Source organism: Piliocolobus tephrosceles, chromosome 4 (genome assembly GCF_002776525.5).
Source record: "Piliocolobus tephrosceles isolate RC106 chromosome 4, ASM277652v3, whole genome shotgun sequence".
Classification (NCBI taxonomy): domain Eukaryota; kingdom Metazoa; phylum Chordata; class Mammalia; order Primates; family Cercopithecidae; genus Piliocolobus; species Piliocolobus tephrosceles.
In genome coordinates this window covers 132,947,115-132,973,938 of record NC_045437.1, presented here as the reverse complement: position 1 = coordinate 132,973,938, position 26,824 = coordinate 132,947,115, and the positions used below count along the sequence as shown (strand labels likewise).

At 46.6% G+C, this 26,824-nt stretch overlaps 2 protein-coding genes and 1 long non-coding RNA gene across 7 annotated transcripts in view; 1 reads left to right on the top strand and 2 right to left on the bottom strand.

Annotated features, from left to right (window-relative positions):
- The window catches only part of SOX30 (SRY-box transcription factor 30), a 58,948-nt gene extending 42,028 nt beyond the window's left edge, over positions 1 to 16,920 (bottom strand). The window contains exons 1-4 of one of the 5 annotated variants that reach the window (XR_002733044.2): positions 16,394 to 16,896; positions 14,046 to 14,292; positions 13,210 to 13,264; positions 8,389 to 8,441 (exon numbers count right to left, since the gene is read on the bottom strand). Coding sequence is in view for 1 of the 5 variants with exons in the window: in XM_023218806.1 (XP_023074574.1) it covers positions 13,210 to 13,261 (52 nt within the window). In the remaining 4 variants the exon portion in view is untranslated. Of the gene's footprint in view, positions 1 to 8,388; positions 8,442 to 9,027; positions 9,286 to 12,582; positions 12,996 to 13,197; positions 13,265 to 14,045; positions 14,293 to 16,393 lie in introns of those variants that run through there. The other 4 variants (XR_002733045.2, XR_002733043.1, XM_023218806.1 and 1 more) reach the window with 4 other exon arrangements.
- LOC111547167 lies at positions 5,052 to 7,326 on the bottom strand. Its single transcript, XR_002733047.1, has 2 exons — positions 6,433 to 7,326; positions 5,052 to 5,612 (listed from the first exon to the last, which is right to left on the bottom strand). It is a non-coding gene; the product is annotated as an uncharacterized LOC111547167 (long non-coding RNA).
- Positions 16,921 to 17,056: 136 nt separating the features above from the next.
- C4H5orf52 (chromosome 4 C5orf52 homolog) overlaps positions 17,057 to 26,824 on the top strand; it is an 11,752-nt gene continuing 1,984 nt past the window's right edge. Inside the window, exons 1-2 of the mRNA XM_023218807.1 lie at positions 17,057 to 17,268; positions 20,410 to 20,518. Of these exons, the coding sequence (XP_023074575.1) occupies positions 17,057 to 17,268; positions 20,410 to 20,518 (321 nt within the window). The remainder of the gene's footprint in view (positions 17,269 to 20,409; positions 20,519 to 26,824) is intronic.

Genomic DNA, 26,824 nt, shown 5'->3' with positions numbered 1-26,824 from the left:
CATTTTTTAATTTTTTTGGAAAGGTAGGGTCTTGCTGTGTTGCCCAGACTGGTCTCGAATTCCTGGGCTCAAGCAATCCTCCAGACTCAGCCTCTCAAAGCACTGGAATTACAGGTGTGAGCCACCATGCTCAGCCCTATATTTAATTTTTTGAGGAGTTGCTATACTCTTTTCCATAGCAGCTACACCATTTTACATTCCCTGTGTACAGAATTTTACAAAACAGTTTGTGAGTTTCAAAGAAATTTAGGGTTTACTTTCCATCCTCAGTAATATTCTTCTTGAAGATTCTCATGGTGCTTTCTCTTTGGGAACTCTATTACACTCACCATGTTTTCCCTTGCAGTATAGTCATCTCATCTTCCCCACCTGTCAGGACCCTGAAAGTAGGTAGGATCTAGGTAGAATTCATCTCTAAAGACAGCGACCTGGATGAGTCTCCCAGCTTCCCTGGTTCCCCGTATGTAGTATTGCAGGAAGTTATTGTATCTCTTGTAAGTTATCTGATAAGTAAGGAGAATAATGTCTCTCAACAAGATGGCTGAGAGGATGGGTCTAGATAATGTATCCTGAGTGCTTAGCACAGCACCAGGGACATGGTATGTGCTAACTATTTTATGAAGCAGGAGAGTACAGGCTTTTAATCCCTACAAGCCTCTGTTTGTTTTCTCATTTGTAAGATTGTTCTGAAGATGAAAAGGGATGACCTGTAAGAGGTTTACACAGTGTCACAAAGCAATCTGTGAGTGCTCAAAAAAGTAGCAGTTAGTTTATTTATTTATTTATTTATTTACTTATTTTTGAGACAGAGTCTCGCTCTGTTGCCCAGGCTGGAGTGCAGTTGCACAATCTCAACTCACTGCAACTTCCACCCCCTGGGTTCAAGCAATTCTTCTGCTTCAGCCTCTGAAGTAGATGGGACTACAGGCACACACCACCACACCTGGCTAATTTTTGCATTTTTAGTAGATACGGGGTGTCACCATATTTGCCAGGCTGGTCTCGAACTCCTGACCTCGTGATCTGCCCACCTGGGCCTCCCAAAGTGCTGGGATTACAGGCGTGAGCCACCGTGGCCAGCCAGTTATTTTTATTATAACCAGTTTCTTGATTTATCTTAGTTCAATATTGATCTATTATGTTTCTTCTATCACTACATTTGAATATGCCCTGTCAAATCATTCTGGTTCATCCCTTACCAACATTTTGGGCAGATTTCCTAATCTTCCTGTCACTTTGATTACTTAAAGCTCAGTTTCTGCAGTCCAAATCTGTGATTTCAATTCTTTTTTTTTTTTTTTTCTGTCTGAGTCTTGCCCTGTCACCCAGTCTGGAGTGCAGTGGCAATATCTCAGCTCACTGTAACCTCTGCCTCCCAGGCTGAAGCGATTCTCATGCCTCGACCTCCAGAGTAGCTGGGATTACAAGTGTTCGCCACCACACCCGGCTAATTTTATTTATTTATTTATTTATTTTGAGACAGGGTCTTCCTCTGTCACCCAGTTTGGAGTGCAGTGGCATGATCTCGGCTCACTACAGCCTCTGCCTCCCAGGTTAAAGCGATTCCTGTGCTTCAGCCTCCCAAGTAGCCAGGACTATAGCCATGCACCACCACACCCAGATAAGTTTTGTATTTTTTAGTAGAGACAAGGTTTCACCATGTTGCCCAGGCTGGTCTCGAAATCCTAACCACAGATGATCTGCCCACTTCTGCCTCCCAAAATGCTGGGATTACAGGCATGAGCCACCGCGCCCGGCCCTGTGATCTGAATTCTACGTAAGCCCTATTTCTTCCTCCCTTTCCTCCTACTCAACCCTGGTACAGGCCAGGCCTGTTACTGAAGGGGCTTAAAGTGGGAGACCCTGAGTCTGTTCATTCACTCGGCTCCCATTCAACAGCCGGGATGCAGGTGGGAGGTATGGTCTGGTTCTGAGTTCCTCTGTGCCATGGGCCTCTCTTCAAGGCTTCATTCATGTTGAGGACTGGGCTGGAGTGTAGGGAGGGCAGAGGGTCCTCATGTGAGTGACCTTCAGCCTGGTGCTGGGAAGTGCTCTGTTTTCCTGCTTCACATGGTGCATGGTGCTCCTGAGCCATCTTTACACCATCCTGATCCTCCATTGTTCCTGATGATCCCTTGCAGAGGAGCACCTTTAGCTCCCTTTGGCCCAACCGGCTTTCTCCTTCTTCAAGCCTTCTCTAGCAGGGATGACTTTACTTGTGCAGTGACCTTATACAAAACTCCAAGCTCCTCCCGCTGTAACCTCTGAGCTCCTACTTGTAAGGCCTGTGATGATTTTTTTCCAGGCACCAAAGGCTGAAAGGGACTCGGGTATCCCCATCTTTTGTCAAGCACACCTCATGACTGCTCCTTGTCATCCATTGGCCCAGGCCACTCCAGAAACCTCCAAGTATGATGCAGTCACTGGTGTCTGCATTCACGTACATTCCTTGGGAGGGTGCGAGGCGTGGCAGAGTGACAGCTGTCAGGATTTGGGATCTCCCAGTGACCCTCCTGGTACCTTTCTACACTGGCAGCTACAGGAAAACTGCACGTCCCCAGCTTCCTAGAACCCCTGGACAGGGAGGAAGCAGTCCTCCTTTTTCCTGCCCTAGAAGCCCCCCTTCCTGCCCCCTCCCACTACTTTCTTTGCACTGGGAGCTGGGGGGTGAGGCAGATGGTGGTGAAGACATGTATAGAGAGGGAAGGGAGTAACGTCTCACTAAGAATTTCCAGCCAGTCTTCCTATCCCTTCCTTTCCCTCTTTATCTTCTGCTTCTATAGACTGTCTGTTGTGAGACTGGGAGAGTTCAGGGGTGATGGTTCAGGCTAACAGGGTTTGTTTGCCCCTTTAAAACTCCTGTTGACTTCTGTGGCAGAAGCTTCCAGTCACCCATCCAATATCATTTTTCCATCTTCCTTTAAAAAAAAAAAATAGCCAGCTGAGCACGGTGGCTCACGCCTGTAATCCCAGCACTTTGGGAGGCCGAGGCGGGCAGATCCAAGGTCAGGAGATCAAGGCCATCCTGGCTAACATGGTGAAACTCCGTCTCTACTAAAAATACAAAAAATTAGCTGGGTATGGTGGCGGGCACCTGTAGTCCCAGCTACTTGGGAGGCTGAGGCAGGAGAATGGCATGAACCCGGGAAGCAGAGCTTGCAATGAGAGCTGAGATTGTGCCACTGCACTCCAGCGGGGGGAAAAGAAAGAACCCAAACAAAAAAAAAAAAAAAAAAAAAAAAAAGCCTATGTTGTTGGAGGTAGCCAAGCACCCAGCTAAAAGAACTACATTTCCCAGCCTCCCTTTTAGATAAGAAAGACCAAAAATATGTAAGCAGAACTTTGGCAGCTAATGTCAGTAAAAAACCCACAGAGATGGTTCAGGCAGGAGATATGACCCTCTGCTCCCTTCCTCTTTCTTCTTCTTGCCTGGAATATAGACGCAATGGCTGGAGCTCCAGCCATCAAACATAGAAGCCACACACCAAAGTTGTAGAACCCAACCTCTAAGGGCAGTGTGCAGAATAAATGAGATAGCCTAGGTAATGTGACTAGTACAGTGTCTGGCACACAGCACATGCTTAACAAATGCCCTCTGGTATTAATGCTAACCCTAAGGGAGAGCTCAAGAGAGTTCTGTCTGGCTTTTAATCTGTGCCTCCTCTCCAACATTTTCATAAGTCACTGGAAAAGGGAAGGAATTCTGAGCCACATCTAGTTCTGCTGCTTTTTACATGAGTTTGAATGTGTCTGGTAATGTTAAGAGCTTCCTTTCCTTGTTGGCAAGTGAAAAAGAAAACAAAAACTCTCCTACCACAAAGAATGAGCATGCTGGAATTTCATTTATTTTAATAGTCATTCTATTTTTGGCATGTGATACTGATTTTCCATATATAGTAATGACAAAGTTTTTCTTTCACATAAATTCAAGTGTAAAAAACGAGTTGAAAAAAATGGACAAGGGATTTGAACACGTTCTTCAATAAAGGCTATCCAGCTGGCCAAAAAGAATAAGAAAAGATGGCCAAGCGTAGTGGCTGCTGTAATCCCAACACTTTGGGAGGCCAAGGCAGGCAGATCATTTGAGCCCAGGAGTTCAAAACCAGTGTGGGCAACAACATGGTGAAAACCCATCTCTACAAACAAATACAAAAATTACCCTGTTGTGGTGGTGCAAGACTGTAGTCCCAGCTACTCGGGAGGCTGAGTAGTGAGGATCACTTGAGCTCAGGAGGTTGAGGCTGCAATAAGCCACGATCACATCACTACACTCTAGCCTTGGTGACAGAGCAAGATCCTGTCTCAATAAAATAGGAAATTTAAGAAGTTCAGTATTATTCATCATCATGAAAATGCATACCACAAAAGATCCATTACATGTAGGCCAGAATGATGCAGCACAGTGTTTTAAAGGACTAATAGTATTAGTTGCTAGTGAGGATGTGGAGCAACAAGAACACTAATACACTGTTGTTGGGAATGTAAATTGGCAAAAAACACTTTGGAGAAAGTATGAAATTATCTATTAAAAGTGAACAAATGCAGCCGGGCGTGGTGGCTCATGCCTGTAATCCCAGCACTTTGGGAGACTGAGGTGGATGGATCACCTGAGGTCAGGGGTTCGAGACCAGCCTGACCAACATGGTGAAATCCCGTCTTTACTAAAAGTACAAAAAAGTAGCCAGGTGTAGTGGCGGATGCCTGTAATCCCAGCTACTCCAGAGGCTGAGGCAGGAGTATCACTTGAACGGGGGAAGCGGAGGTTGCAGTGAGCCGAGATCACACCATTGCACTCCAGCCTGGGGGACAAGAGTGAAACTCCATCTCAAAAAATAAAAATAAAAAAAAAAGTGAACAAATGCATTTTCCCATGACCCAGAAATTCCAGTCAAGTATACATCCAACGTAAATGCAGGCATGTGTACACTACACATGAACAAAAATACTGACAGCAGCGCTACTCATAACCACCCCAAACTGGAAACAACCCAAATGTCTATTCAACAATGTGATGCATAAACTGTGGTATAGTCAGACAACGGGACACTGTACGCTTTTCTGTATACATATGTTTCTTTTCAATGAAAAGATTTAAAAAGAAGAGAGTTGACAAATATAATAATATTAATTTAAAAAGTAGTACAAGGACATGACAAAATTCATAATGGTTACACATGAATAAACTATGTTTGGGAACTGAAGAATTGGATGAGTTAAAGGATTGGATGACACATCCCTCTTTGGATTCAGGGTGCTAAAATGATTAGCACAGACAGAAACTATTGTAGAGCTGGTGAATAAAAACATGGAGAGAAGAGGAGGTAGTGCCAGGCAGTGGCTAAGAGTTCAAGCTCTGAGTTGAAATTCCTGGATTGGAATCTTTGCACCACCACCTGCTGGCTCTGTGACCTTCGGCAAGTCACTTAACCCCTCTCCACTCAGTTTCCACAACTGTAAAATGAGAGTAGTGATAGCATCGATTTCCATGCCTCTCTCCTAGCTTCTAATGATGGGTGACAATCCTTGACCTTTCTTGGCTTGTAGATGCATCACTCCAATCTCTGCTTCCTTCTTCAGGTGCCATTCTTCCTCTGTGTGTGTGTGTCTGTTTTCTTATAAGAAAACCAGTCATATTGGACTAAAGGCCCACCCTAATGACCCTATTTTAATTGCTTACAGTAGCCAAGAGGGCAAAGACCCTACTTCCACATAAACTTACATCCATAGGTATATGGGTTAGGACTTCAACATATTTTGGGGGAGGCACAATTCCACCCAAAACATGTAGAAAAGTTTAAAAAATTATAATAAATACCCATAAAACCACCACTAGATTCAGCAGTTGTTAACATTTTGCCACTTTTGCTTTTACTGTCGATCTATTTTTTTACTATCTCATCCCTAAAATACTTCATGTGTCTCCTAAGATTAGTATTTTACACATCACATTAACATTACCATACCTGTAAAACTAACAATTCCCTAGTATCCACTAATACATAGTTGCAGTAGATTGTATCATTACTCAAAATTATTGATTTTCCTCTTCCCTATAGGAAGATGACACACTCCTGCCCTATAATCTTAGCGTTTGGCCATATTGCTTCGGCAAACATACTGTGAGCAGCAAGATGCACACTGCACAGTACAGAAGCTTTTCTAATCATTTCCTGGGTTTTTGAATAAGACACAAGGATCAAGACAGCTATCAGGAATATACCCATAGTCAACTGATAGTACAAGTGACTTAACAGGAAATAAACTTTTGTTTTACAAACCATTAAATCCTAGGGTTGTTTGTAATTGCAGATTTCCACAGTGAATTTAGAGCTGTTTTTAATGGTTTTTAGGCCAGTATCCAGTCAAGAGTTTTGCATTGTATTTGGTTATTATGTCTCTTAAATCTCTTATTCTAGAACAGTCCCCACTTACCTTTTCTTTCCTTCTTTGTTTCTCCTCCTTTTTCATTTTCTTCGTTTTTTCTCCTGGTACACATGTTCAAAGATACTGTTCTTCTTGAAAAAATTTACTTTTTGAAGAAGCCAATTCAGTAATCTTAAATAATATCCCATATTCTGAACATGTCTGATTATGTTCTTTTGGTGTGTTTTAACATCTTCCTCTAAGCCAGTATTTCTCGATCTGGGTTGAACCTTGACATCACTTTGGGAGCCGGAACAAAACACTAATGCCTAGATCCCACCTGCAGAGGTTCTTATAATTAGCTTGGGTGCAGACTGGGAATGGGGAGCTTTAAAATGCCCTGAGTTGATTTTAACGTATGGGGAAGACTGTGACTCATTGATCTAATGGTTAGATCAGTCTTCACCCATGATTCTGTACATGCCACACTGCAGGACATCAGGTGCTCTGTAGATTTAGGTTACATCACTGTTCGTGATGCTAAATTTGATGACTAGTTGAAAGTGGTGACAAAGGTCTCCTTGTAACTGTATGTTTTTCTCTCTGTAAATTAACAAATAATCTGTGGGGCAATGTCATACCATTTTGGGACTATCCTGGTTCCCAAAAATCTTATAAGTACTGCTTTTGGCATCCATTAGTGATCCTTGCTTGAATCGATTATTTCACAAATATTTACAAAAAGCTGACCTTCTAAGTCTATCATTCTGCATTTTAAACTAGCCAGCATTCTTATGTAAAGACTTCCCTTCATCAACTGAGGGTTAACTGGAGTTCCCCATAAGAAGGCAAGGTAGGGCTAGGCGTGGTGGCTCACGCCTGTAATCCCAGCACTTTCGGAGGCCAAGGTGGGCACATCATGAGGTCAAGAGATTGAGACCATCCTGGCCAACATGGTGAAACCCCGTCTCTACTAAAAATACAAAGATTAGCTGTTGGCATGCACCTGCAGTCCCAGTTACTCAGGAGGCTGAGGCAGGAGAATCACTTGAACCTGGAAGGCAGAGGTTGCAGTGAGCTGAGATCGTGCCACTGCATTACAGCCTGGTGACAGAGCAAGACCCTGTCTCAAAAAAAAAAAAAAAAAAAAAGAAGGAAAGGTGGGTCAAGTGCACTGGCCAGCAGGGCACAGTGGCTCATGCCTGCAATCCCATCACTTTGGGAGGCTGAGGCGGGTGGATCGCCTGAGCTCAGGAGTTTGAGACCAGCCTGGGCAACATGGCAAAACCCCGTCTTTACCAAAAAAACAGAATTAGGCATGGTGGTTCACCTGTGGCCCCAGCTACTCAAGAGGCTGAGATGGGAGGATGGCTTGAGCCTGGTAGGTGGAGGTTGCAGTGAGCTGAGATTGCACCATTGCACTCCAGCCTGGACCACAAGAGCAAAAGTCCATCTCAAAAAAAAAAAGACTACTTCTGAGAATGGTTCTGAGTTCCTGACAGCCCTTCTCTTGTGGACTGCACTGGGCCCTTTTACAACCTCAGAATGGCTTTTCTTCTGGGTATCCATGAAATACCCCTTTAGCATACCTTTTCCACAATAAGAAACTGTGGTTACTCCCTTGCTCCTCTGAAAATTATGACAGAGCTGCACTTGTCCTAAGAAACCTGAGGAAGCCTCAGCCACTACCCTAGGACCCCATCAACTCTGCTCTGGCCCTGGCCCCGGCCCCAGCCATCTGTAACCTGTATCACCTTTCCCTCCCTGCTCCAGCTTAATGAATTCCAGTGAAGCAGCAATGAAAAAATGTTTACCCAGCTGGGCGCAGTGACTCATGCCTGTAATCCCAGCACTTTAGGAGGTCAAGGCATGTGGATGATGAGGTCTGGAGATTGAGACCGTCCTGACCAATATGGTGAAACCCCGTCTCTACTAAAATACAAAAAACTAGCCGGGCGTGGTGGCACATGCCTGTAGTTCCAGCTACTTGGGAGGCTGAGGCAGGGGAATTGCTTGAACCAGGAGGTGGAGGTTGCAGTGAGTGGAGATTGCGCCAGCCTGGGTGACAGAGCAAGACTCTGTCTCAAAAAAAAGAAAAAAAAAAAAAAAAATTACCCAAGAGCAATTTATTTATTCATGATAACTGCATTGCACAATGAATCTATGAGATGGAGGTAAAGTAGCCACAAGCTTTTGCATTAGAGGGCCTTACGGGCTAGACCCATATTCACTTCATTCTCCCTATATGCTGGGGGATCATAAAGGTGACAGGGAGTCATCAAGGTGCTCTAAGGCAGGACCCATTTACAGAGAAGGCAATTAATACTCAGGGTTACTGACTTGCCCAAGGTGTCCGAGAAAGCCAGAGAGGAAGACTCCATGTCTTTTGGGTCTTTTTTCTGAAAGCACATTATCTATTTAGGGAATCCATGAATGGATTATTATTTTCTCCCATACAAAGTCTTGGGTCTTAGGCCGGGCACAGTGGCTCACATCTTTAATCCCAGCACTTTTGGAGGCTGATGCACATGGATTACTTGAGGCCAGGAGTTCAAGACCAGCCTGGCCAACATGGCAAAACCCCGTCTCTATTAAAAATACAAAAATTAGCCAGGTGTGCAGGTGCGCGTCTGTAATCACAGCTACATGAGAGGCTGAGGCACGAGAATTGCTTGAAGCTAAGTGGTAGAGACTGCAGTGAGCCAAGACCATGCCACTGTCCTCCAGTCTGGGCAACAGAGCAAGACTCTGTTCCAAAAACAAACAAACAAAAATAACCAAACCAAAGTCTCGGCTCCTAGAGTTTGAATCGGCATCAACACAGTCCTGTCAGTTTTTTCCTTCCAGGAGTATCTCCATTTTCCAGATAAGAACTGAGGCTCTTCTCCCACTTTTTGCTTAGGACAGGTACCGTGTTGGGCACTAGGAAGAGACAAGTGAACAAGATGGACTCCAAGAACATACACATTGTTTCAAGCAGAGCAGGAACCCAGGGTTGAGCCCAAGTTGAAAACAGTTGGAGGCCGGGTGTGGTGGTTCACGCCTGTAATCTCAGTGCTTTGGAAGGCTGATGTGGGCTGATCACTTGAGGTCAGGAGTTTAAGACCAGTCTGGGTGATGGCGTGAGACTCCATTAAAAGAAAAAGAAAACAGTTGGATTTCTTTAAGAGATGATGCCAGATCCTCTTGAAGGTCACAAACACCAAAAGAAGAGTAAGGACCTGCGCATTTCCCTGCTACACTTCCATGAGTGTGGTGCAGTGGAAATAGATGGGAAAGCCAGTTTTGTGTGACCCTGGGTGAATCACACTTCCTCCATATTCTCCTTTCTCATTTGTAAAATAGCATCTATTAAGATCCTCTCAGTTGCAGGTAATATTAACCGAACTTGAACTAGTTCAAGCAAAATAGAGAAGCTGGGTTTACATAATCAAGGATGGACAGGGCAGAGTCGCCAACATTTTGGGGGAAAGTAGCCAGGGGCTGTACTACCACGAGGTATGTCTTCCATTCTCTCTCATTGTTTTTGTATCCTTCTCTTTTTTTGCCTTTTTTGTTGTTGTTGTTGTTGTTGTGTTTGAGACAGGGTCTCACTTTGTTGCTCTGGCTGGAGGGCAGTGATCACAGCTTACTGTAGCCTCAACCTCCTGGGTTCAAGCAATCCTCCCACCTCAGCTTCCCGGGTAGCTGGTACTACAGGCATGTACCACCATGCCCAGGTAACTTTTTGTATTTTTAATAGAAATGGGGTTTCACCATATTGCACAGTCTGGTCTCAAACTCCTGGGCTCAAGTGATCTGCCCGCCTCTGTTTCCCAAAGTGCTGGCATTACATGCATGAACCACCATACCCAGCCCTCTGTGGCTTTCTGAACACTGGTATCATTATCAGACTGGCTGACCTTGGGGAGCAAAGCCACAGGAAACCCTGGCCTGTAGACCACAAGGAGTGCTTCCACTGCTGCTCTGGTTAGACAAATCCTGGAGAAGGAATCCAACTGGCCCCACTTGGTTCATGGACCCAACCCTGTTCCAGTCACTGTGGCCAGGTGATGTGGAGTATTCTGAGTAGCCCAGGATAGACTGGGGGCCAACTCAGTGAGTGGGGAATGGTTACACCTTAGTTGGGGTGAGGAACTCTGAAATACTCTTAACTGGAAGCTCCTGAGTTGGCTTTATACCTGAGGGCTGTGCCATCTTTCAGCTGTCCAGAAGTTTCCTTTTAAAGCTATATGAAGGACCAGGCATGGCAACGCACGCCTGAAATCCCAGCACTTTGGGAGGCTGAGGTGGGCGGACCACCTGAGGTCAGGAGTTCGAGACCAGACTGGCCAGCATATAGTGAAACCCCGTCTCCACTACAAAATACAAAACTTAGCTGCGTATGGTGATGCACGCCTGTATTCCCAGCTACTTGGGAAGACGAGGCAGAAAAATCCCTTGAACCCAGGAGGTGGAGGTTGTAGTAAGCCGAGATTGTACCACCCTACTCCAGGCTGTGACACAGAGCAAAACTCTGTCTCTCGCTCTGAGTCTCTTTGAATCTCAGTTTCCTGAAATATTAAATGGGGGTAATAATACATAATAGATGTCAAGTGCCTAAAACACCTAACGGCTCCATATAGCTTTATTTTTATATATTTATTTTAAGTAAATATGTATTTCAAATTAGTATTTTAAATATATATTATATTAAATATATTTCAAATAAATATATATTTTAAATATATTATTTATCTTAAATAAATATATAAATATTTAAATAAATACAAATAATTATAACTTATTTATGAATTTATTTATCTATCATAAATAAATAAAAATAAAGTTATATGGAGCCCTTAGGTGTTTTAAGTACCTGACATCTATTATGTATTATTTTCCCCATTTAATAGTTCAGGAAACTGAGATTCAAAGAGATGAAGAACTTCACTAAGATCACACAATGAGTCACTGCAGAGTTGCAAACCCTGGTCTGACTGACCATCTTGCAGGATAGTCCCTTTTTTTTTTTTTCTTAGATGGAGTCTCTCTTTCACACAGGCTGGAGTGCAGTGGTGCAATCTTGATTCAAATTTCAAAGCAATGAAATAGTTATTGGGAGAGAAGAAGATTAAAAGAAAGAAAAATTAGTGAGTGAAGAATGGAGAGGTATTGGATGGGAAGACATTGTGGGAGAAATGGAATCTTGAAGCTAAGGAGATGGGCCCAAGGTTGTTTTTTTTGTTTTTTGTTTTTTTTTTGAGACAGGGTCTCACTCTATCACTCAGGCTGGAGTGCAGTGGAACAATCATGGCTTACTGTAGTCTTGACTTCCTGGGCACAAGCAATCTTCCCACTTCCACCTCAGCCTCCAGAGTAGCTAGGACCACAGGCACATGCCACCATGCCTGACTGGTTTTTGTATTTTTGTAGAGACAGGGTCTCGCTATGTTACCCAAGCTGGTCTCAAACTCCTGGGCTCAACTCAACTGATCCTCCCATCTCAGCCTCCCAAAGTACTGGGATTGGTGTGAGCCTCTATGCCCAGCTGAAAGATTCTTTAGTCCAGTAGATACACACACACACCTCAGTTCAAATGAAATCTCACCTGGGATCCCATTCAGGTCATCAAAACTATTAGCAGATTAACATATTATTGAGCACTCATGTGCTAGGTATAAGACCCAGCTCTTTTAAAACATGATCTCACTGAATCCTCCCAACAGCAGAATAGGTCATTTTATTAGCCCTATTTTATGGATGAGGTGTTTTTTGTTGTTGTTGTTGTTTGTTTGTTTTTTTGTTTTGAGATGAAGTCTGGCTCTGGCACCCAGGCTGGAGTGCAGTGGCACAATCTCAGCTAACTGCAACCTCCGCCTCCTGGGTTCAGGCGATTCTCGTGCCTCAGCCTCCTAAACAGTTGGGATTACAGGCATGCACCACTACACCCGGCTAATTTTTGTGTCTTCAGTAGAGACAGGGTTTCATCATGCTGGCCAGGCTGGTCTCCAACTCCTCACCTCAGGTAATTCACCTGCCTTGGCCTCCCAAAGTGCTGGGATTACAGGTGTGAGCCACCATGCCCGGCCAAGGTCAGCTCTTTAACATCAAAGCTGGACTCCAACCCAGGTGCCTCTTCCACCAGGTACCTGAAGAACTTGTCACCCACTCTGGGATGGATGGACCACTAGGGAGAGTTAGGCTGGGTTAGGAGATGTGGATGAGGGAGAGGCTCACCCAAGAAGCGGAGGGATGGGACATAGGAGTCCTGACTGCTGCCCCAGACTCCTGTGAAATAAAGAGATGAGTTCGACTTGTCGCTGGAAAATCTCTGTGGAGTATTCCTTGTGCCTGAAGTTCTATGATGATGGCAGTGGACAGACGAATGGTACTATCTCTTAAAGAGATTAAGTATGTTTGAACACAACTTCATTTCTTGTTGAAAATACATTTCATTTCCCCTCCCTTCATTCCCCCACCAAATGCATTTCACTGCTTTGGAGTACTTGGAAAAACTTACCAGTTTAAAAATCTTGAGGCTGGGTGCAGTGATTCACGCCTGTAATCCCAGCACTTTGGGAGGCCAAGGTGGGTGGAATCACCTGAGGTGAGGAGTTTGAGAACAGCCTGGCCAACATGGCAAAACCCTGTCTCTTCTAAAAATACAAAAATTAGCCGGGTTTGATGGCCAGCCCCTGTTATCCCAGCTACTCTACTCGGGAGGCTGAGGCAGGAGAATCACTTGAACCCAGGTCCCAGAGGCTGCAGTGACCTGATATCGTGCCACTGCCCTCCAGACTGGGGGACAGAGGGAGAATCCATCTCAGAATAAATACATACATACATACGTACATATATACAAACCTTGCTGGATGCACAGCAGACTTTGTTCCTTTCCTCTACAGCATTTCTCCATGATCTGGAACAAAAAGAAGGGAACTTCTGTTTACTGAGCACCTATGACCTGCGAGGCATTTTATATCTTACCTCATTCATTCCCCACATCAACACTTGTCAGGCATCACGCCCATCTTACAGGCAAGAAAACCAAGGCACAGGGAGGTGGAGGAACTTAATGTCAGATGTGAACCAGGCCATATGATGCACAGGGCATGCTCTTCCCATGCCAGGTGGCTGCCCCAGTGATCCTCACCTACATTGTGAGTGCAGAGCTTATTTCAGCCATTACTGGCAAAAAGGAACTGCTCTGTGAGGGATGCCCATAGTTGGAGGCTTCATTTATGGCCCCTGGCCACTGACTCTCCTCCCACGGCTGTAGCTGTTGAGCACAGTGGTTGATAACATGTCAAGAAGGAAGCCTGGGATGAAGACTTATTCCCCACACTGCAGGTCCTAGCTCCAGGCTGTCAGGCAGGAGCAGTGATTTCAGAATGTGAAGAATTCAGAATTTGGTGGATCCAGAGGATCCTGCCAAAGGGCTACCCAGCTGGAATCAGAGGGGTAACTTGTCAGGGAGCAGGGGAAGGTAGGTAGCTGCTGAAGTTGCTGCTAAGAGTGAGTGCTAAAGTTGTGATGTATCTGTCTCATCTATCCATCCATTCATCCATTCACTCACCAATCCATCCATTCATCCACTCATCCACTTACCCATCCATCCATCCACCCACCCACCCACCCACCCATCCCTCCACTCATCCATCCAACCACTCATCCATCCATCCATCCACCCACCCACTCACCTATCTATGTGGCCCTTGAACACATGATCAGAACATAAAGGTAGAAGAACGGGTTTTCTTCTTTGCTGAGACACCTCTGGCTTTTCCTGATCAGTGATGGGAACCTGCAGACTGGGAGTGCTTCAGCTCGGTTCACTCTGATCTTGGGCAAGTCACCTTTCCACTATGAGAGGTTGGGGAGTTGGAAGAGACCATATAGCTGTCTTGTGCAGATCGCCTCTCCTATTTCATCGATGGGTAACGGAACCTAGGAGTAGGAAGGCAACTTGTCAAGGTCAGGTAAGGAATTAGTGGTAGATTTGGTACTGGATCCCAGGATCCTGCTGCTCATTTGTAAAGTGAGAATGGGAATCCCGGCTCTCCTCACTTCCCAGGATTGTAGGAAGGACCCCATGAGATAAGTGGTGGGAAAGCATTTTGACAGGTGAGGTCACCAGGCCAGAAGGTGTCAAATGTGCACCTGGGGTTCTGGCTGCTGGGCTAGGGCAGACCCCACAGAGACCAAAAGGGGTCAGCAGAGGCTTGTGCTTAGATGCTCAGCTAGAATGTGCTACAAGGCACAATGGCCGGGTGCTGGAATTGGAGAGTGAGGCAAAGTCATTATTTTTATTAATAAATGTATTTTTTTGAGACAAAGTCTTGCTCTGTAGTCCAGGCTGGAGTGCAGTGGCACAATCTCGGCTCACTGCAACCTCTGCCTCCTGGGTTCAAGCAATTCTCCTGCCTCAGCCTCCCGAGTAGCTGGGATTATAGGCAGGCACCACCACGCCCGGCTAATTTTTGTAGAGATGGGGTTTCACCATTTTGGCCAGGCTGGTCTTGAACTCCTGACCTCTAGTGATCTGCTCTCCGCGACCTCCCAAAGTGTTGGGATTACAGGTGTGAGCCACCACGCCCAGCAATTTTATCTATCTATCTATCTATGACAAAGTATTTCTCTGTCGCCCAGGCTGGAAGTGCAGTGGCACGATCTTGGCTCACTGCAACCTTCGCCTCCCAGATTCAACTGATTCTCGTGCCTCAGCTTCCCGAGTGGCTGGCATTACAGGGGGGCGCTATCACGTCCCACTAATTTTTTTTATTTTTAGTATAAACAGGGTTTCATTATGCTGGCCAGGTTGGTCTCCAAAACTCCTGACCCCAAGTGATCCGCCCGTCTTAGCCTCACAAAGTGCAGGGATTACAGGCATGAGCCATGGCCCCCAGCCTGGCCATTTTTCTCTAAAATTCCAGGAACAGGCTGAGTGGGGATGGGGGTGGTTCTGAGGCTACTAAAAAGAACAGCCAAAGCTTGCATAGGCAAATCCTACCTGCCAATGCCCTGGATTGAAATGCATCAGGCTCACCCCAGGAAGGGCAGCGAGGGCTGCCTTGTTCTAGAGATGATATGACGGGCAAGGAAAAAGCCTCCCGAACCAAGGTGGAAGCCTAAATGCTAAGGGATGTTCTGGATCCTCATCATCAGATAATCCAGAGAGAAGTGAACTGATGGCGCCTCAAACCAGTGCCCAGTGAGTGTTGGGAATAAAGGAAAGTGCTATTCATCACAGCAACCAAAAGTCTGCAGGAGAGACAATGCTCTTGAGGGTGAGGGTAGTGATGGGAGGAGGGTCAGTCATTTTCATGCTAGTTAGGAAATATTTATCAGGCACTATATTAGGGGTTGGAGATACTGAAATGTACAAGACAGTCATGGCCCCTTTTCTCAGAGCTCAAAGTCTAGTGGGGGAAACAGACATTAAATAGGCAATTACAGGCAGACAGAGCTTGAAAAGAGGATAACAGTGGCTACCTTAAAAGGATGTTGTGAAATTAAATGAGATAATCCAGGTAAAGAGTTTTATCAGGACTTGGCACAGAGTAAGCCCTCTGAAAATGATAACTATTTTTCTTGCTTTGGATAGGGAAGTTAAAATGCAGGGCTCTGTGGAAGTGAAGTGTAAAGAGAGATTTATTCCAGGTCGGAGGCTAGGGAGTCGCAAAGACCGCCTGAAGAAATCACAGGAGATCTGAAGAACGTTTAGCTTGAGGCAGAGGGAGGGGAGGAAAAAAAAGCAACTCAGTAGCAGTTCAGTTGCACCACTTTACAGCCTATGAAGTCTTTGGCTTCTCTCATCTGGTTCGACCTTCAAACCTAATCAGACCGGCATCTAGAGTTAATATATCCATTTTACACAAGAGGAAAGAGAGACCCAGCGGGAAAAAATGACAAAGGAAAGTCCCGAAGCAAGTCTTTCTGGCCCATTATGTGTGGGAAAAGCGAACAAACACCCCGGGGCGTTAGCGAAATACTAGGTTACAAACGTGGAACAAAGTCTAAGAGTTAACAAGAGCCAGACACCACTTACAGGGGTTGGCCAGGTAGGTTTCCTGGGGGAGCTGGCTATTGGAATAGGCTTCTTCGCCTGCTCGGTATCAAGACCCCTCAGGAGAGTGGCGGATTCGTTCCGGAAGCAGCCGCCCCGCGAAGCCTCGGGCAAGGGTCTTCCGGAAAGAGACCAGTCTTAATACGCGAGCTTCAATCCCCGTTGGCCTAGCACTTTGGTTTCCATAGCAATTGTCGCTCGTCGCAGAAAGGAATCGCCTGTGCCGGGTGTTCAGAGAAATCCAGGCCTCAGCTCCACGCCCCTGAGCAGCCCCACCCTGGCTCAACCAGTTACCCGCCCTGACAGCAAGACCGTGTCACCGCCGTCCCCGCGTCGAAGCGGATAGGATCTGCTCAGCTCACCGCACCCCACCTCTTCCGGACCCGTCCGTCTCCACCGCAACACGCCAGGTCTCACCACGGCGGCCGCCGAGGGACAATATCACTGCGTCCGTAGCCTGCGGGCTCTGCGTGCATGTCCAACAGCACCTATCCCTTTCACCGCCGCCAGTGTGTGTCTCCCAGGCAACGCGTGGCGCTCGGCTCAGGGCTCCGCCCAGGCACTCACTCCGCGTCAGCGCGGCCACCTAGCTGGGCTGGCAACTAGCCTCCAGTTTCCAACCCTTTCTCCAACAGGGAAGCCGCAATGACACAGCCGACTAGGCCCTTGGTCACCTGGGACCTGGGATCCTCCACGATCAACGGGACCGCCCCCCAGGCGACCACTAGTTCTGCCGCCACCTCGGGCTCCAACTACCAGCGCGATAGACTCGGCCGCCGCCGAGAAATCGGCGTAGTGGGTCAGCCGCAGATCTGCTTCCCGCGGCCGCGGACCGAACAGCAGCCGATGCTCTTCAGGTGCGGCCCGCATGCCCAGAGCGTTCGTCAGACCCTGGGACCCGCGAGGGAACCCGAACTCTTTGAGACTGGCGCTTCCCTCAGCCGGACCCCGGCCCTTTTTCCCACCCCAGGACAGTCGATTCCTCGTAGCCCCGGGCCCCAGCTCCTTCCCAGTCTAAATCTTCCGATTTCCTGGAGCCCGAACTCCGTCGCCCCGGAATCCCGGGAGAACCTGGAATCCCCATTTCCAGTCCACATTTTCTCAGGATCGGTCCCGGCCCGTTAGTCCTCCAGGCATGACATCTTGTGGCTGCAGCACCCTGGGGGGTGAGCCCTGACTCTTAGAGCCTGGCGAGGCCCAGGTCCTCCCAAGTTAGAATCCGTCTCATATGCCCCTTCTCAGCCTTTCTGTTACCCAGTGGTCCTGGAAAAAAACCCAGTTCCCTCTGCCTGGCCCGGATCCTCACAAACCCTAATTACCCGTGCTCCTTTCCATTCCACAAACCCCCTTCTCTGCATCCTTCAGGCTCCTGTCCATGGAGAACTTGAGGTGGAAAGCAATTTGGTTCAAAATGACCTTTATTACTTGAAAGGGAATATTTCCAGTCGTTGCCACCCTTTTCCCCTTCTAGTATTGGTAAATTTGGTGCACCCACTAAGTGGGTGAAGAGTTTTATGTGTCCTTAAATGTTTTAGGGATTTCTTTTTTCAACAACAACAACAACAACAAAAAAAAACAAAAACAGAATTTGGGGGACTTTTGGGTTTGAGCATCTTGATCTCTAAACCAGCCTTTTCCATCACCTCATACCTAGGCTGTGCATAGAGGTCAGAAAAATGTAAATGGGAGACTGGGAAATTGGATTGTTCATACTGGTTTGTAAATCTAAAAACATACAGGACACTCCGGTTCCAAATTGGCTGAAAATGAATTGCGATTCTCCTGCCTCAGCCTCCTGAGTAGCTGGGATTACAGATGTGCGCCACCATGCTCGGCTAATTTTTGTATTACTAGTAGAGATGGGGTTTCACCATGTTGGCCAGGCTGGTCTGGAACTCCTGTTTTGTCCTAATTACAAAAGTAGCGTACACTTATGGATAAATAAGTCCAGGTGCAGTGACTCATGCCTGTAATCCCACCACTTTGAGAGGCTGAGGAGGGTGATCACCTGAGCTCAGGAGTTCAAGACCAGCCGGGTCAACATGGCGAAACCCTGTCTCTACCAAAAATACAAAAAATTAGCTAGGCATGGTGGCTGGCCTGTGGTCCCAGTTACTTGGGAGGCTGAGGTGGGAGGATTGCTTGAGCCTGGGAGGCAGAGGTTGCAGTGAGCCGAGACTGTGCCACTGCACTCCAACCTGGGCAACAGAGTGAGACCCCGTCTCAAAGAAATAAAAATAAAATAAGAAAAATAAGACAGACTAGCAGCATGATTGGCTAGGGACAATCACTGTTAACATTTTGGTGCATTTTGTTCAGGATCCATTCATATATTTTATATATATATATATGACAACATGCTTACACTTAAAAAACAATACATCACAAAAAGTTCACTTTCTAGTAACCTGCTTTCTTCTCCCATCTAATACACCACCCGTGTCTATGTTTCATACACAATTACATGTATTTTATTTTATGACATACCAAAATTTATTCAATATTGTACATTGTACATCTTGTTTCCACATTTTAGAAAGAAAATATGAACTTTTTTTTTTTTTTTTTTTTTGAGACGGAGTCTCACTTTGTCGCCCAGGCTGGAGTACAGTAGTACGATAGTTCACTGCAACCTCCGCCTCGTGGGTTCATGTGATTCTCCTGCATCAGCCTCCTGAGTAGCTGGGATTATAGGCGCTCACCACCACCCCCAGCTAATTTTTGTATTTTTAGTAGAGATGGAGTTTCACCATGTTTGCCAAGCTGTTCTGGAACTCTTGACTTCCACGTGATTCACCTGCTTCAGCCTCCCAAAGTGCTGGGACTACAGGTGTGAGCCAACACGTCCGGTCCTGAACAATTATTTTTAAATGGACAAAACCATTTAAAGGTATATGTTCATAAAACTACTTCGTGGTGTAACCAAATTATCAAAAAGTGAAAACTCTGTGCCTGGAAGTGTTTCCACTTTTCACCGTTTTCTCATTTTGACCAAATTGTTGTATTTTCACCTGGAGTACTTGGCTCCATTCTAGCCCACCCCACCCCATCTTTCACCTCTCACCTTTCAGAGTCTCCTAAAACCCCTGGCCACCCCATACCTCCCTCACTTTTCTAAACTCCCCAAACTTTCTTCCAGAATTTCCCTGTTAACCAGCCTAACACCTGTCCAAGCTTTTCATTTTCATTTCTCCCTGCTCTAATTTATACTCCCCCAACCCCCCACCTTCCAGATCCCCTTGAGGCATACGTTCTAGAGCAAGTGCCCCCCAAGCTAAACACCTCTCAGATTCATCCTTCTGAATCCTACCCTACAACTTTACTCCTCTCCTCTAAGACTCCTCTCACCATTTCATCCTTAAGAAGGATCATCAAGATGACTGCTTTTGGCTGGGTGGGCGTAGTGGCACTTGCCTGTAATCCCAGCACTTTGGGAGGCTGAGGTGGGTGTATCTCTTGAGGTCAGGAGTTCAAAACCAGCCTCTCCAACATGGTGAAATCCTGTCCCTACTAAGCATACAAAAATTAGCCAGGCGTGGTGGCGAGTACCTGTAGTCCCAGCTACTCAGGAGGCTGAGGCAGGAGAATTGCTTGAACCGGAGGTGGAGGTTGCAGTAAGCCAAGATTGCACCACTGCACGCCAGCCTGGGAGACAGAGTGAAACTCCATCTCAAAAAAACAAAAAGGAAAAAAAGGATGACTGCTTCTGAGGATGGTTCTGAGTTCCTGATTACCCTTCTCTTGTGGACTGCACTGGGCCCTTTTATATCCTCAGAATGGCTTTTCTTCTGAGTATCCATGAAATACCCCTTTAGCGTACCTTTTCCACAACAAGAAACTGTGGTTACTCCCTTGTTCTTCTGAAAATTATGGCAGAGCTGCACTTGTCCTAAGAAACCTGGGGAAGCCTCAGCCACTCCCTCAGGACCCCATCAAATGTGCTCTGGCCCTGGCTCCAGTCCTCTGTAACCTGTACCACCTTTCCCTCCCTGCTTCAGCATGATGAATTCCAGTGAAGCAGCAATGACAAAAACTTTACCCAAGAGCCGTTTATCTCGGGTGATTATGCATGATAACCGCATTGCACAACGAATCTATGAGATGGAGGTAAAGTAGCCACAAGCTTTTGCATTAGAGGGTGTTAGTGGCTTGACCCATATTTATTTCATTCTCCCTGTATCCTGGGGGATCATAGAGGTGATAGGGAGTCATCAAGGTGCCTTAAGGCAGGCCCCATTTTACAGAGGAGACAATTTGATACTTGGGGTTACTGACTTGCACAAGGTTCCTGGGCTAAGGGAGCCAGAGGGAAAGACTCCATATCTCTTGGGTCTTTTTTTCTGAAAGCATATTATCTCTCTATTTAGGGAACCCATGAATGGATTCTTATTTTCTCCTATACAAAGTTTGGGGTCCTAGGCCGCACGCAGTGGCTCATACCTGTAATCCCAGCACTTTGGGAGGCTGAGGCAGGAGGATCACTTGAGGTCAGGAGTTCGAGACCAGCCTGGCCAACATGGTGAAATCCTGTGTCTACTAAAAATACAAAAATTAGCCTGGTGTGGTGGCACCTGCCTGTAATCTCAGCTACAGGGGAGGCTATGGCATGATAACTGCTTGAATCTGGGTGGTGGAGGTTGCAGTGAGCTGAGATTGTGCCACTGCACTCCAACCTGGGCAACAGAGCAAGACTCCATCTCAAACAAACAAACAAACAAACAAAAAAACAGAAAACCAAAGTCTTGGGTCCTAGAGTTTGAATGGGCCTCAACACCATCTTGTCGATTTTTCCTTTGGGGATTATCCCCATTTTCCAGATGAGAACTGAGGCTCTTCTCCCACTTTTTGCTATGGACAGGTAGAGTTTGACCTGCTTACTTGAAATGCTGAGTGCTGTCACTGCACTGTTCCCATAGACCCTGATTGATGCATTCATTAAACCGGTCCTTAGGGCCTGCTTGGGATAGATACTGTGTTGGGCACTAGGAAGAGACAAGTGAACAAGATGGACTCCAGGAACACACTCATTTTTTCAAGCAGAGCAGGGTGCCCAGGGTTGAGCTGCTGCCACCTTCTTTTCTTTTTTGAGACAGAGTTTCACTCTTCTTGCCCAGGCTGGAATGGAGTGGCGCTATCTCAACTCACTGCAACCTGTACCTCCTGGGTTAAGCAATTCTCCTGCCTCACCTTCCCAAGTAGCTGGGATTACAGGCATGCACCACTACGCCTGGCTAATTTTTGTTTTATTAGTAGAGACGGGGTTTCACCATGTTGGCCAGGCTGGTCTCGAACTCCTGACCTCAGGTGATCCACCCACCTCAGACTCCCAAAGTGCTGGGATTACAGGAGTGAGCTACCATGTCTAGCCACTGCCCCCTTCTTGACTCTTTTGAGCTTCCCTCCATGTTCCAGGGGCAAGTCTGGATGGGCCCACAGGATTCTAACATTAAAAACAATTGGAGATCCTTAAGAGATGGTACCAGATCCTCTTGAAGGTCACAAACACCAAAAGAAGAGTAGGGACCTGGGCATTTCTCCTTCTGCTACACTTCCATGGGTGTGGTGTGGTGGAAATAGATGGGAAAGCCAGTTTTGTGTGATCCTGGGTGAATCACACTTCCTCCAGACTCTGCTTTCTCATTTGTAAAATAGCATCTATTAAGATCCTCTCAGTTGCATGTAATATAAACTGAACTTGAACTAGTTCAAGCAAAAGAGAGAAGTTGGGTTTACATAATCAAGGATGGATAGGGCAGAGTCACCAATGTTTTGGGGGAAAGCCAGGAGCTGTACTACCGCCAGGTATGTCTTCCATTTTCTCTCATCATCTTTGAATCCTTCTCTTTTTCTTTTTCTTTCCTTTCTATTTTTCTTTTTTCTTCTTCTTCTTTTTTTTTTGAAACATGGTCTCTCACTTTGGTCAGGCTGGAGGGCAGTGGCATGATCATAGCTCACTATAGCCTCGACCTTCTGGGTTCAAGCAATCCTCCCACCTCTGCCTCCCAGGTTGCTAGGATTACAGGCATGTGCGTCATGCCCAGCTAATGTTTTGTACTTTTAATAGAAATGAGGTTTCACCATATTGCCCAGGCTGGCCTCAAACTCCTGGGCTCAAGTGATCTGCCCATCTCTGCTTCCCAAAGTGCTGGGATTACAGGCATGCTCCACTGTGCCCAGCCCTTTGTGGCTTTCTTTTTTTTTTTTTTTTTGAGACGGAGTCTCGCTCTGTCGCCTGGGCTGGAGTGCAGTGGCAGGATCTCAGCTCACTGCAAGCTCCGCCTCCCGGGTTTACGCCGTTCTCCCGCCTCAGCCTCCCAAGTAGCTGGGACTACAGGCGCCCGCCACCTCGCCCGGCTAGTTTTTTGTATTTTTTAGTAGAGACGGGGTTTCACCGTGTTAGCCAGGATGGTCTCAATCTCCCGACCTCGTGATCCGCCCGTCTCGGCCTCCCAAAGTGCTGGGATTACAGGCTTGAGCCACCGCGCCCGGCCCCTTTGTGGCTTTCTGAACACTGGTATCATTATCAGACTGGCTGACCTTGGGGAGCAAAGCCACAGGAAACCCTGGCCTGTAGACCACAAGGAGTGCTTCCACTGCTGCTCTGGTTAGACAAATCCCAGAGAAGGATTGGTCCCACTTGGTTAATGGACCCATCCCTGTTCCAATCATTGTGGCCAGGTGGTGTGGAGTATTTTCAGAGGCCTAGGATAAGTTGGGGGCCAACTCAGTGAGTAGGGAATGTTGTGCACCTTAGGTGAGGGGAGGAACTCTGAAATACTCTTAACTGGAAGCTCCTGAGTTGGCTTTATGTATACCTGAGGGGTGTGCCAACTTTCAGCTGCCCAGAAGCTTCCTTTTTTTATTATTTTTATTTATTTTTATTTTTGAGACAGAGTTTCATTCTTGTTGCTCAGGCTGGAATGCAGTGGCTCCATCTCAGCTCAGTGCAACTTCCACCTTCCAGTTTCAAGCGATTCTTCAGCCTCACTCTCCCAAGTAGTTGGGATTGCAGCCACCACACCTAGCTAATTTTTGTATGTTTAGTAGAGATAGGGTTTCATCATGTTGGTCAGGCTGGTCTCGAACTCCTGACCTCATGATCCACCTGCCTCAGCCTCCCCAAAGTGCTGGGATTACAGGCGTGAGTCACCGCGCCCAGCCCTTTTGTTTTTTTTGTTTTGTTTTGTTTTTGAGATGGAGTCACCCAGGCTGGAGTGCAGTGGCACCATCTCAGCTTACTGCAACCTCCACCTCCTGGGTTCAAGCGATTGTCCCGCCTCAGCCTCCTAAGTAGCTGGGACTACAGGCATGTGCCAGCACACCTGACTAATTTTTGTATTTTTAGTAGAGACAGGATTTCACCATGTTAGCCAGGCTGGTCTCGAACTCCTGACCTCAGGTCATCTGCCGGCCTCAGCCTCCCAGAGTTCTAGGATTACAGGCATGAGCCACTGCACTTGGTCTCAGAAGCTTCCTTTTAAAGCTATATGGAGACCTTATATGTTTTAGGTACCTGACACCTATTATGCATTATTACCCCCATTTAATAGTTCAAAAACTGAGACTCAAAAGAAATGGAGGAAATTCACTAGGATCACACTGTGAGTCACTGCAGAGTTACAAACCCTAGTCTGACTAACTGTCATGCAGGATATTCTCCCTAAGGACAGACACTGGTTTCTCCAGTTTATAGACCCAGTGACTAGCGGAGATGCCAGCTTGTAGGAACTCAGAGGATTTGAAGGCTTCTGTGACAATGTAGCAGTGTTTCTGTCTCTCTAAAAATGTGATCACATTAGGGGAAGAGGCGTCTTTGGCTAGCCACGGATTTCAAGGACAACTAGGTTCTAGCATCTTAGGTATCCCCTGAGTATGCTCTAAGAACAGTGAATGATGGCTGCTACTGCTTCATCTATGGCTGCGGTCCTCAAGAGGTTTTGCCCCTCAGGGGATATTGGCAATGTCTGGAGACATTTTGATTACTACATTTTTGATATTACGATGATAGTGGTGCTACTATCATTTAGTAGGTAGAGGCCAGGGATGCTGCTGAATATCCCGCAGTATATGGGACAGCCTACCACCACACAGAACTGCCTCGCTCAAAATGTCAGTAATGTCAAGGTTGAGAAACCCTGATTGGTAAGAGTCATGCTCAAGGTAAAATCACTAGTTGAGAGAGGCCAAAAAACTTGCTGCCATGGAGTGGACTAGAAAATGGTGGTAAGCCAGGCACGGTGGCTCACACACTTTGGAAGGACGAGGCGGGCGGATCACCTGAGGTTGGGAGTTCGAGACCAGCCTGACCAACATGGAGAAACCCTTCTCTACTAAAAATACAAAATTAGCCAGGTGTGGTGGCACATGCCTGTAATCCCAGCTACTCGGGAGGCTGAGGCAGGAGAATTGCTTGAACCCGGGAGGCAGAGGTTGTGATGAGCCAAAATCGCATCATTACACTCCAGCCTGGGCAACAAGAGCAAAACTCTCAAAGAAAAGAAAAGAAAATGGTGGTAATAAGGTCAGGCACGGTGGCTCACACCTGTAAGCCCAGCACTTTGGGAGGCCGAGGCAGGTGGCTCACTTGAGGTCAGGAGTTTGAAACTAGCCTGGCCAACATGGTGAAACCCTGTCTCTACTAAAAATACAAAAATCAACCTGGTGTGGTGGCTTGAGCCTGTAATCTCAGATACTTGGAAGGCTGAGGCATGAGAATTGCTTGAACCCAGGATGTGGAGGTGGCAGTGAACCAAGACTGTGCTACTGCACTCTCTCTAGCCTGGGCGATAGAGTGAGACGCTGTCTCAAAAAAAAAAAAGAAAGAAAGAAAAAGAAAAAAAGGAAATGGTGGTAATGGCAGCCACTTGGTAATGGCTGGATCAGAATCATCTCAGGTACGGGACAAAAGTGGAGATTGCTGGCCCCCATCCAAACCCTATTAAGCAAGAATCCTTGGGGCCGACGTTTGTATCAAGTAACTGAAACACTTCTGATGCTCAGCCAGGTTTGGAGAACACGGACTTAAACTATGTCATTTAGTACCCACCCTCCCTCTTTAATTCCTCATGTCAAGTAATCATGTCCACATTGGCCTTTATGAAGAAGTCCTTTGCTTAACCTTGTGCTGGGTCTGCAGATAATGTTAGTGCTTATCAGAAACCCCTGGAGGGCTTGTTAAAAACGTACATTCACAAGATCACCACCCACCACATTGTTTCGACATGCCCGAAACCTCCCCATCCTTCAAAACCTAGCCTCAGTTTATATGCTAACTTCTCTGTATGGCTTTTCTTTTCTTTTCCGAGGCAGAGTCTCGCTCTTTCACCGAGGCTGGAGCACAGTGGCACAATCTGGGCTCAATGCAACCTCCGCCTCCTGGGTTCAAGCGATTCTTGTGCCTTAGTCTCCTGAGTAGCTGGGATTGCAGGCATATGCCACCACACCCAGCTAGGTTGTTTTGTATTTTGAGTAGAGATAGGGTTTCACCATGTTGGCCAGGCTGATCTCAAACTCCTGGCCTCAAGTGAGCCACCTGCCTCGGCCCCACAAAGTGCTGGGATTATGGGCCAAGTTAAACTAGTCTTGGTATCTCCCTTCCTTGAACGCTGTGCTTCTTTTGGAGGTGGATCATTTTCTCTTAGAAATATTTGGGCATGTGGGCCAGGCATGGTGGCTCACACTTGTAATCCCAGCACTTTGGGAGGCCAAAGCGGGCGGATCACGAGGTCAGGAGATCGAGACCATCTGGGCTAACACAGTGAAACCCCATCTCTACTAAAAATACAAAAAAATTAGCAGGGCGTGGTGGTGGGCGCATGTAGTCCCAGTTACTAGGGAGGCTGAGGCATGAGAATGGCACGAACCTGGGAGGTGGAGGTTGCGGTGAGCCGAGATTGCACCACTGCACTCCAGCCTGGGCGACAGTGGGAGACTCCGTCTAAAAAAAAAAAGAAAGAAATATTTGGGCATGTGTCTTACCTACTGACTACATTGTAGTTACTGTGAAGACCTGTGGCAGTTTTTCTTAGTATCCTCTCCTGTAGCTAGCTCATTGGAGCAAATGAATAAGACATAGGATGTGGCTTCCCAGACCTTACCGTCTTTTGGGGGACATAAGTTATGCAATAGAAGAAATCAGTAGAATTCAGCGTGATATAGGGGATGTCACAGACAACATACGGGAAGCACCAAATGATTAATAGTGACAGGGCAATAGAAGTTAGGGAGAGACAAGATGTAACCCTCCTAAACCGCCCCCACCCCCACCATTTTTTTTCTGACCAGGCTTCAGATAGGGATTTTTTTTTTTTTTTTTTTTTTTTTGAGACGGAGTCTTGCTCTGTCGCCCGAGCTGGAGTGCAGTGGCCAGATCTCAGCTCACTACAAGCTCCACCTCCCGGGTTTACGCCATTC